The sequence below is a fragment of the Sinohyriopsis cumingii genome, chromosome 7, assembly GCF_028554795.1.
Source record: "Sinohyriopsis cumingii isolate HCF-2022 chromosome 7, ASM2855479v2, whole genome shotgun sequence".
Classification (NCBI taxonomy): Eukaryota; Metazoa; Mollusca; class Bivalvia; order Unionida; family Unionidae; genus Sinohyriopsis; species Sinohyriopsis cumingii.
The window spans coordinates 83399446-83411567 of record NC_142967.1 but is presented as its reverse complement, the minus strand read 5'-3'; the positions used below and the strand labels follow the sequence as shown (position 1 = coordinate 83411567).

Sequence of the window (12122 nt, the reverse complement as noted above, 5' to 3'; positions counted from 1 at the left end):
TTGTCTGATTGGCTGAATATGTTTCCATTCTGGAAGCTGAATTTAGATCAGATTTTGCTTCAGCTTGATAATAAAGTCTATGTCATCCATCACACAGATGATATGTTACAGATGTGAAGTTCTTTCCAATTAGGTCATAATAATTCTCAAGTGCAAAATTAGTCTTCAAAGTTTTCTGGTTCACAGGATAGAGTAAAATGAATATAATCAAAGCTGTGTGTGCATTAAAGAATATAATCAAAGCTGTGTGTGCATTAAAGAATATAGTTTGATGACTAAATTTCCACTTTAAATGTTTGCTTTTGTCTTGATGGACATTCTAAATCTTAAATTCTATGCATTTAGCTCATATCAGACTTCAGTTTTTATGGTTGTACACAGCTTTTACATGTCCTATAAAGAGTAATAACAGTCTGACTTGAATACAGGCAGTTTTACAGTTGTACACAGCTTTTACATGTCCTCTAAAAAGTAATAACATTCTGACTTGAATACAGGCAGTTTTATGGTTGTACACAGCTTTTACATGTCCTATAAAAAGTAATAACATTCTGACTTGAATACAGGCAGTTTTACAGTTGTACATAGCTTTTACATGTCCTATAAAAAGTAATAACATTCTGACTTGAATATAGGCAGTTTTACGGTTGTACACAGCTTTCACATGTCCTATAAAGAGTAATAACATTCTGACTTGAATACAGGCAGTTATACGGTTGTACACAGCTTTCACATGCCCTATAAAGAGTAATAACATTCTGACTTGAATACAGGCAGTTTGATACATCATACTAATCACTATATTCTTGGCCGCCTTAATTTTATTAGGAAAACACAATTCGAAAACATCTAGGGGATTTGGGCATGATTTCCATTGAAGACAGTTCAAATTTAATCCATAAATTCCTAGAAGAAAAAGTATTATATCTTCAACTAGAATTTTTGGGATACCACATTTAAAAAAAGGTTATGCTGTTAACACAATATGTACATACATGTAAAAGTATGTACTTCCCCCCAGCTTGCTCTTATCTGACAATTGTGTGCCTTTTTTATTTATTGGTCTATAGGTCATCCCAGGTATTCAGAATGAGGATGCCGATATACGTAACATGGCTATGAGGTCACTGGGAATCTGCTGTCAGCTTGACAAGGATTTGATTGGCACCTACATTCCACTTTTTATGCAGGTAACTTTGTCTTTGTTATACCAACATAAAACAGGTGACACCTTGGTATCACTTTTCAAACTTTGTTGTTGTTAGCAGTGTTATTTGTTAATGTAAAGTTTTGGTCATCTCTGCTTAATTTCTCTAAAACTTTATGTGCATTCATCTTGAGTATTATTCAATGCTAGCAGAACCAATGGTTACAAGGGCTCTTGGGTTTGGATGAGGTAACATTCAGCAGTGAATCGGGCCAGATAATGTGGAATTCTTATTTCAGAGGAAAAACCATTATAAGGTTTTTATTTCTGTTCATCCATCCCAAGTAGTATGTTAGAAAGATTGTGAAAAAAAATCAGTGTGGATGATTTAAATTTGGTTAACATATTTATATCCATATGTTGATAATTTGATTAGATTTTCAAGCCAGTACAACAATTATTATGCCTCCTCTGCTTGTGCAGTCTTGCTACCAAATCCTGTTAGGAAGATTTTTCAGCAGGATTGTGCAAAACAAATAAAATTTTGCAAGCAAATTGGTATTAGTTCGTAGATGGCCTAATTAGCTTTTCAGTCCATAACAACAATTTTTAGATTTTATACATATTTTTGGACTTGGACTCGTATGACAAACCTTGTCAACATGATTAGGCAAAGATCACATGAGTAGACAGTTCAGTTTGGTTTGGTAGGCTTATTTGTGTATACATTATTGACCAGATTATATTTGTAATGCCATTAGAGCAATTTTAATTTGTTTTGTTTTTTGTCAGAAAAAAATCTTTTGCATTTTTTTATAGACTTTTTTTGACAATTATGTAAAAACCATGTGAGGTAGACAAATCAAATTTAATGGACTTAATTGTGTTTGTATATAGATGGTTTGATTAGATTTTCATTCCATTATGTTATGAATATTTTTTGGGCTTGGGCTTATTTGACAAAAGCCTTTATTATGTGATATAGGTAAAATACACTATTTATCATACAGCAATATTAATGTGTAAATAAATTATTATCTGCTCTTCCATTTGCATAAAAATTGATCCACTAGTCCATGCATATGGTTTACATTTAACCTCTTTATGTTTTGAGGAAGAAAATAGGTAGACAAATGGCCATTACAGTAATTTTTTAATTTATTTACATTTTTGTGAACTTTTTTAATTTTTATTTTTCTGCAGAACCTTGTTAGCATGATTAAGCAAAAACAGCTTAAGACACAACAGTTTAATTGGTGTCAGCACCAACCTGCGTATAAGGGGACTGGGAGTTAACTTTTTAATGTATATGTACATTAGTTGTACATACATGGTTATGTCTTGTATATTGTATAGATGATGTTTTAATATTTAGCTCATGAACAAATCAGATTTTTGAAGCCATGAAACTTGATGGGGAGATGCTTGATGAGTACTAAACCCAAATCACAGAAATAGGTCACTGTGACCTAGATTTCATATTTCACAAACTTTGGTTCAGTTTTGTTCTTCAAGTTTATTTCTCAAGCTCTTTTCATGCCAGAATCATCAAACTATAGGATTTTATGCATCTCTGTTAGTAGCACACCCGTAACACAAAGAAAATCACTGTGACCTCAATTTCACACTTTACAGGCTTGGGTGGATTTTTTGCAATTAGCGCACAAGTCAGATTTTTGGCACACTGAAATCTGATGAGTGGATGCAACTTTATGAGTACTACTCCCTCATCATAAAAGTAGGTTACTGTGACCTATAGTTTGTGCCTTGCTGACTTTGATAAAAATGTGTTTTAAGTTTACTTAAAGCTCTGATGGTAGAATCATCAAATCATAATTATGTGTCTCTCTATCAGTACCATGTAACCAAAACAGGTTATGGTGAGTTACATTTAACCCACAACAACTTTAATGCATCCTGTATACCTAGATTTGTGAGGGGATGCATTTTGATGAGCAATGCACCCATGTCACTAAAGTAGGTTACTGTGACCATATTTCATGCTCCACTGACTTGGATTTGATCCCCAGCACTGTTCATGCAAGAATCATCAAACTAGTTTGTATGCATCCCTGTTAGTACCACACCTTTACAACAAAGGAAGGTCATTGTGGCCCACATTTCACATTTCAGTGTCCTAGGGTATTTTAATCTACTGTTACTACTGAATGATTTTGAAACATTTCCAAATATATACATTGTATACTGTAACCAAAAAGATGCTGTTTAATGAAACTGATTTCAAACTTGACCTTTCCCCCAATCTGCATGTTAACAGGTGACAGCTGTTTATATGTAATCTGTTGGCAATGTGAATGTTGTGCCTCAAGCTGCATTTGTTTGATTTGCAGAATTTTTTTGGCATGATTTAGTTGGTAAGACTTGTTTTTGATTGTATCAAACAATTTTGTTTTGTCTATGATTATACCAAACAATTTTGGTAGAACACCCATAGGATCATTGTTATATTGTTTCTTACTGCTAATATATTTGCATGCTGTTCATCCTTCAAGTATGAAGATGACCATTACATCACTAACTGGTTTGATTTCTGTGAGTACAGGAGTGGCTGATTAAGCCAATTTATGCTCTGAACAGTCTGTGGCACTCCTGACAGAAGATGCCACTTGGGTTTGCTTGAACAGTAGAGGATGTGCTGCTTCTGAGATTTCTATTGCTCACACTTATGTCCTTCCTTTGCATTTCATCAGTGTTCAAAGTCTGTAGCTCAGTATGGACAAGATCCTGCATGAGATCTTCCCAAGAATGTTTCATTAATGTTGAAGTGTTGAGGGAATCATTTAAGCATTTTTTTCTGACCACCCTGAGATTGATTTCCCTCTTTCAGCTCACAGTAGATCTTTGGTAGTCATTCTTCTGACATCCTTGTGACATGGCCTCCACATCTCAAGATATATGTACATAATGAAAATATGAATAATGCACTGGACATGCATACTGGCTAACAACAGATGTCCATTTACATGCTTACTGATTTAGGTAACATTTACAGACAGTAGACCGCTCTGGTGGCCTAGTGGTTAGAGTGTCATGGGTTCAAACCCTGGCCAAGTCATACCAAAGACTTACAAAAATGGTACTAACAGCTGCCTTGCTTGGCACTCAGCATTAAGAGGTTACTGTTAGGACTGGTCAGCCTGGTGTCAGGATAATGTGACTGGGTGGGACATCATGCTACATGTCTGCGGCATGATGCCCCAGTGCTAGACATCACTATAAACTGCCACACTGCAGACATCGTAGTGATATGACTGAAAAATTGTTAAAGCTACGATAAAAATCCAAATCACACACACACACAGACAGTAAACATAACTAAGCCATTTGCATGAGTAAACATCGCAACCCTATCTGCTGTATAATACTGCTATACCTGGAATCATGGAACTTAATGAAAGATGCAGCTTGATGAGTATAATACCTCAACTTTAAAGTAGGTCACTGACCCATTTATTATATTTCACTGACTGGTTCAACATCATGTTTTTACTGTTCATGATTTAATCATTAAACTAGTTGATTACAGACATCTCTCCATGTACAACAACTATGGCAAAAACTGTTATACCTGCCAATGGTTACTTGGGTGCCGTCCTGTTGATAATAACCCAGGTGATAAAATGAGCCATTGGGCACAAAAAAAAAAATCATGTTTCCAAGTTCAGATTGACTATTATATCTGGTGACATCAGTAATGAGTGAGACACAGAATAATGTGTACTGTTTGAGACTCATGTCATGAATATTGGTTATTGTGCATGCGCACATGACACAAGATCGACCTGCCAAGAAGTTTTCACTCAGTTTAATATACAGAGCAGGAGAGGATAGTGGAGCAATTTAAAATTAATTACTTTTTAAAATTAAAAATGAGAAAACGTCAAAAGTGTGGGTGTATGCTAAGTGACTGGTTAAAAATAGTGTTCAATTCAATCTGTATGAAATAAAATCTGCTAAAGGTGGTAACATGAGTACTGTGCAACACCATCTAGTCTGAACTCTTATTTCTTATTTACACTTCGACCACAGAAAAATACAAATTTGCATGCTGTTGTACTGTCATCAACCTACACTTCGACCACAGAAAAATACAAATTTGCATGCTGTTGTACTGTCATCAACCTACAACAAAGCAGTTCAGGTTTGTGCACATTTAATACAAGTTCCCTTTGATCAGATACCATGGTAACTGATCATAGAATTGACAGGTTGATGTTTAGTAAAATTTTGACAGCCATAGTTACTGTAACCTATATTTGACATATTTTGCTTTTGGTTAAGTTTTTGCACTTACCTTATGACTAAATAGGTTTTTGGCATGCTATTTACATTCTATTCTGTACAGAGTCATGAAACTAGGTAATAAGCACTACTCATTAATTTTTCTGTGGTTGTTCATTATGGCTGATAATTTATGCTTCACTGATTTGGGTTTAATTTTGTTTGATATTCACATCTCAGGCACTGTTCATGCTAGAAATTGAACATGATATGCATCTCTGTTACTAATGTAACCTTGCAGGAAAAGTGGCTCATCATGACCTATATTTCATTTTGTTTGGGATCTGTTTAGTTTTTGCCTTTAGCTCCTGACCAGAAATTAGGCATCTGATGCATACAGTCCAACTGAACGTGAAACTTGCTGAATGGGTGCATCTTGATAAGTTCTACAGCCTTTTGCAAAAAGTGTCTCAGTGACCTATATGCTTCAATGTCTTTGCTGAAAGCTAAATTTCTTTTATTGGATGCTGTTGATGTTCTAATCATGAAACTTGATAAATAAATGTGCCTATTTTTACTACTGCACCATTAGAACCAAAGAAGGTCAGTGTGACCTGCATTTTAAGCTTTACTGACATGGAATAAATATTTCTGCTAATGATAATCTACATTCATCCAACTAGACCTATATACTACCTTTCCAGCAGTTTATTCAATGGTAAACTTTCCATAATAATTACTATGCTTGGTATATTGTGACATGTTACTCTCAACATAGGAATTAGATGAGTGGACTGCATGCTTTTCATGCGAGGCCTCGCCAGTATTGGCAAATCAAGGTAGTTATTGATGGGTGAACTATATAATGCTGGCTGTCACTCCAAGGTTACTCAAAGAATGTGACTTTCGCAGTAAAATCTGGCATCTAGGGGTCCTGTAGCAACATCTTGAGCCAGTTACTGGGTAAAGCCTAAATTTTTACTGGAGAAATTACGGCCGTACTAAAAGCTTTGAACTATATTAAACCTCTCCAAAAGCAGATTTCATCTTCTGGGGTTTTCTTTCAACATTGAAGCATTGCAGAACCTTAAATCTGACAGTCCATTTGTTGTTGTTATGAGTTTCACATCATTTTTCAGCACATGATAGGCTGTTCATGTCGGCCAGTATATTTGGTGGATGAATATCCTGGGAAAACACTGGGAAAAACCACTGACCCACAGAACCTCCTGGCAAGCTTTCTCATATACCTATGCTGGTTGAGTCTGAGACTCAAACTCACATGGACAGAGGTGAGGTGTAAGTGACCTGTAAAGGCATGTGCCTTAGACAACGTGGCCATCCGGTACTTCAACAGTCCTTTAGTATCCCAGATATTATGGAAACATGATGTGCTTATAGAGTCTGGGGAAAGTATTATGTATTGCTGGCAGCCTAGTTATATTGTTATAAAAAGGTTAATGAAAGGGCAGATAAACCAGCTAATGCTATCATGCAATCAGTCGTTTCCACTCTAATGGGTGAGTGGGTGCTTGAGCACTTGGGTGGTTTAACAGTATGTCAGTACAATACTGGCTATAAAGCGCTGATTTAAAGTTTAAATTTTAAATTTTAAAAAGATTTAAAGTTCTAATGTAACTTTAAAAGATTGCAAAATGTATTTAATAAGAAAAGGGGCCAAGATCACTTTACTCTGAATTTTTATTTTGTATGACAATGTTTACAGTGGCTACTGAAAGCTAGTAAAAGTAGAGATGAGCTATGTAACCATTCATTAATCACTCAGGTTGCCCAAGTTATATTTGCAGTTGCAATCATACTGTTGTAATCTTACTTGAAATCAGGATGCTTAATTAAGACCGAATTGATAGCGGTCTAAAACTTGTACAAACATTTCCTTTATGTTCTCACCAACTGAATCAGAATGTTGGACAAAGATATCACTTTCCAACAGTTTGGTGGTTGGGGGTAGCAACATTGTCTTAATTCAGATTTTGTGAGTATTAAAAGTCATGTGCCTTGAAGGTATTTCATTAGACAATTTTCAGAGATTACGGTGGTATTCCACATTTTTTTGATATTTATTGTCTGAATGAGTTATACTCTTGTTATTGCCAGGCATCTAAGATTGATGTCCAAGGAGTGCGGATCACAGCACTCCAGGTTCTCTTTGACCTGCTTCACTCATTTGGACTGGACATCATCCAGGATCAGGAGGAGAACCAGTCTGAGGAGACAGTATACCAATCTAGTGTCGACACAACCACTGTGTTAGAGGATGAAAACCAGTCAAAGAAAGATGATGATCGGTCTGCATTGGCCAGTAAACTTGTTGCTATCATATGCTCCTTTTTAGACAGTGAGGTATGTGCATGTTTCTTATTACTGCTCAGTTGCTCCCAAATATTGTTTTTGTTAAGTTTTTTTTATGTATGAAAGGGGTTTTGTATAGTTGCCGAGCCAGCCTTTGTGGAAGCTCTGCATAGCAATCACCTTGGCATCCATGTGTCTTTCCATATGTCTGTCCATACTCTAGATAAATATCTATATAAAGCCCCCACCCACCCCACCCCACCTCCATTATTGAGCTCAAGGGTGGGCTTGACATGCAGTCATGGCCAGCTTCTTATTTCCAGTTGTTAATTATTGTTTTGCTTTTGTCCATTTGTCTGTTCATCTATCACTCCATTCATCCATCTACACTTTCATTTTGAGGCAAAACTTCATTATAAGATATAAGTATGCTACACACATTATTAGATATATCTCTGTGAAGTATGCTACACACATTATAAGGCTATATCTCTGTGAAGTATGCTACACACATTATTAGATATATCTCTGTGAAGTATGTTACACACATTATAAAGCTATATCTCTGTGAAGTTTGCTACACATTATACTTGCGGTCTAAATGTGCCATTTGCTATTCATTGTTCTTCAGTTTCACAGGGTCTGCAGTGGACCTCAAAAACCACACAAAACTAAATTTTATTTTGCCTTCAGAAACGTCAAAAAGCCTGAAAAAACTGAAGGAAACCTAAATAAAATAAAATAAACTTAACATTTTTAAAAAATGATGAATGGCTCTATTCCAACTGCACAAAAACTGCTTTTTGCAAATGGTTTTTCATTAGGCTAGCATAGTGGTAGAAAAAGCATGCGAATTATGCAAATTAAAGACATCCGGTCATTTTTTCTAACATTCATTTGATTTGACACATAACATTATCCTTGACAACATATTTAGAAAGAGCCATAGTTTTATCCTTTTTTGAGATATGTGTGAAAATTTTAACTGATGCTTTTTGCTTGAAATTGTGTTTTGAATTAAATGAATCAGGCTTATAATCCAAATGAGAAAATGCATTGCATGATTAGTACATATAATATAGTTAGTGACATCATTCTCAAGGTTCGAAAACATGATACACTGCAGACATGTGTCAACTTGCAAACCAAAATCGGCACACAGTATAACAATTTCTTAACTTTTCAATCTCCAGATATATAATAAAAATAGGTCTAACTACCAGCTTAAGAGGTAGAGGCTTCGGGGCTGCTCCATCGATGTTCATGCCAACCTGTAGACTTATAAACATGGATTAAACCCCTTCATATTCTTGAGTGTTAAGTATTCTCTCTAGTTTTAAATTTACTACACAGTTTTCAGGTATAAGAAACGTGCAGTTGAGAAAATTAACAGGAACATGCATTTACATTCTCTGATTTGCCTGGATTATGTTTTTATTTTGGAACATATCAACGCGAGGTGAATTCAAATTTATCATTGGGGAACCATTTACCCCCAAATTACCTTAGATAGGACAAACATGAGAGATACATATTTTCACTGTCTTTTGAACTTACTTGAAGGAATATCACATTTATTTGGTTTAAGGTACTATAAAAATGTTTCATATTTTGACATGTTTTGCACATTCCCCAGTGTTGACGAGAAAATTGCTGTCTCCAAATATCAGATTTATTTTTACTACATGCTATATTTATATTTCAACTTTTGATTAGCTTCTGGCAAAATATCTTAGGGTTCAAAGGGTGTAATCCTTAAAAATGTATAAATGCATATTTCAAAATACCTCATGCAGAGCAGTAGCAATAGTATAACTCGTTTCCAAATAAGTTGGCATTCAAACATTCCAACCAGACATCGTTGACCATCAGTATTGATGAGGCCTTGAATGAATTCTGTGTTCAATGTTCCATGATATCATTGACCATCAGTATTGATGAGGCCTTGAAGGAATTCTGTGTTCAATGTTCCATGACATCTTTGACCATCAGTATTGATGAGGCCTTGAAGGAATTCTGTGTTCAATGTTCCATGACATCATTGACCATCAGTATTGATGAGGCCTTGAAGAAATTCTGTGTTCAGTGTTCCATGACATCATTGACCATCAGTATTGATGATGCCTTGAATGAATTCTGTGTTCTGTTCCATAACATTGACCATCAGTATTGATGAGTCCATGAATGAATTATGTGTTCAATGTTCCATGACATCTTTGACCATCAGTATTGATGAGGCCTTGAAAAAATTATGTGTTCAATGTTCTATGACATCATTGACCATCAGTATTGATGAGGCCTTGAAGGAATTCAGTGTTCAATGTTCCATGACATTGACCATCAGTATTGATGAGGCCTTGAAGGAATTCTGTGTTCAATGTTCCATGACATCATTGACCATCAGTATTGATGAGGCCTTGAAGGAATTCTGTGTTGAATGTTCCATGACATCATTGACCATCAGTATTGATGAGGCCTTGAAGGAATTCAGTGTTCAATGTTCCATGACATTATTGACCATCAGTATTGATGAGGCCTTGAATGAATGATGTGTTCTATGTTCCATAACATTGACCATCAGTATTGATGAGACCTTGAATGAATTCTGTGTTCAATGTTCCATGACATCATTGACCATCAGTATTGATGAGGCCTTCAAGGAATTCTGTGTTCAATGTTCCATGACATCATTGACCATCAGTATTGATGAGGCCTTCAAGGAATTATGTGTTCAATGTTCCATGACATCATTGACCATCAGTATTGATGAGGCCTTGAAGGAATTCAGTGTTCAATGTTCCATGACATTATTGACCATCAGTATTGATGAGGCCTTGAATGAATGATGTGTTCTATGTTCCATAACATTGACCATCAGTATTGATGAGACCTTGAATGAATTCTGTGTTCAATGTTCCATGACATCATTGACCATCAGTATTGATGAGGCCTTCAAGGAATTCTGTGTTCAATGTTCCATGACATCATTGACCATCAGTATTGATGAGGCCTTCAAGGAATTCTGTGTTCAATGTTCCATGACATCATTGACCATCAGTATTGATGAGGCCTTGAATGAATTCTGTGTTCAATGTTCCATGACATCATTGACCATCAGTATTGATGAGACCTTCAAGGAATTATGTGTTCAATGTTCCATGACATCATTGACCATCAGTATTGATGAGGCCTTGAAGGAATTCTGTGTTCACTGTTCCATGACATCATTGACCATCAGTATTGATGAGGCCTTGAATGAATTCTGTGTTCAGTGTTCCATGACATTGACAACCAGTATTGTATCTTTTGTTGTTTTGTTCTAATTGCAAATGATTGCCATCATCTTGAAGAATATTAAGAAAATGTTTCACATGAGAATATTTGTAAATTCCTAATGTGATGTTTGAAGTTGTTACATGGTGGGTTACGAGTACTTGATAAACGGACACATTTTATACACATCTTAACCATAAAGAATATTTGTACATTCCTAATGTGATGTTTGAAGTTGTTCCTTGGTGGGTTACAAGTACATGACAAATGGACACATTTTATACACATCTTAACCATAAAGAATATTTGTACATTCCAAATGTGATGTTTGAAGTTGTTACCTGGTGGGTTATGAATACTTGATAAATGGGACACATTTTATGTACATCTTAATCATGAAGATGTTGCTGTTGATGCTACTTTTTATTCATTATGTAGTTGCAACAGATTTGTAATTAATTATTATCCAGATAATAAAAGAAATCATCAGTTAATTATCTAATTTGTCCTTCCTGTTACGTTAGATACAAGTTAATGTCAGCAATGCTCTGACAAGCAATATTTGGAAAGGAAAAATGACAGCAGTTATCTTCCAGCTTTTATTTTACAGAAGGTGAGATACTAGACCATTGATCCATAATATATTTGACGTGACAATGAAGCATTTCATATTTGGGGTGTTTCTCCCACAGGATTGGCTGTAGAGCATAGTGTTAGTCAAATATGATTGTTGTGGTAAAAGCCAGATAATTGGCTCATTTGATTTGGATCCATGTTTCATATTAGATTTAGTGAAGTTAATCAGGGAACCAGTTTACTTTACAGTTGTACCTCAGATGCTTCAAACTACACATTTTTCTTGCAAAACATCTGCTTGACCAAACTGTTAATTACAGAATTTCTAAAATATGGCATCCAGTAAGCCATTTATGATGAAGACAGAAGGGAAAATAGTCCTCTTAGCAATTGGTAATAATCAGTCCAGAAGACAGAAGGGAAAATAATCCTCTTCGCAATTGGTAATAATCAGTCCAGAAGAATTATAAAGAATATTCAGATTCTTCTGAATAAAATCAGGAATTAATACAGCCATTGTGCTGCATGGGCTTAAGGGAGTTTGTGCGACCATACTAGAGGTAAATACGGT

At 35.4% G+C, this 12122-nt stretch overlaps 1 protein-coding gene across 1 annotated transcript in view; it reads left to right on the top strand.

Moving 5' to 3' along the window:
• The window catches only part of LOC149795646 (condensin complex subunit 3-like), an 88100-nt gene that overhangs the window by 39549 nt on the left and 36429 nt on the right, over window positions 1–12122 (top strand). The window contains exons 12-13 of the mRNA XM_089965472.1: window positions 1071–1190; window positions 7508–7753. Coding sequence (XP_089821598.1) covers window positions 1071–1190; window positions 7508–7753 — 366 coding nt within the window. The remainder of the gene's footprint in view (window positions 1–1070; window positions 1191–7507; window positions 7754–12122) is intronic.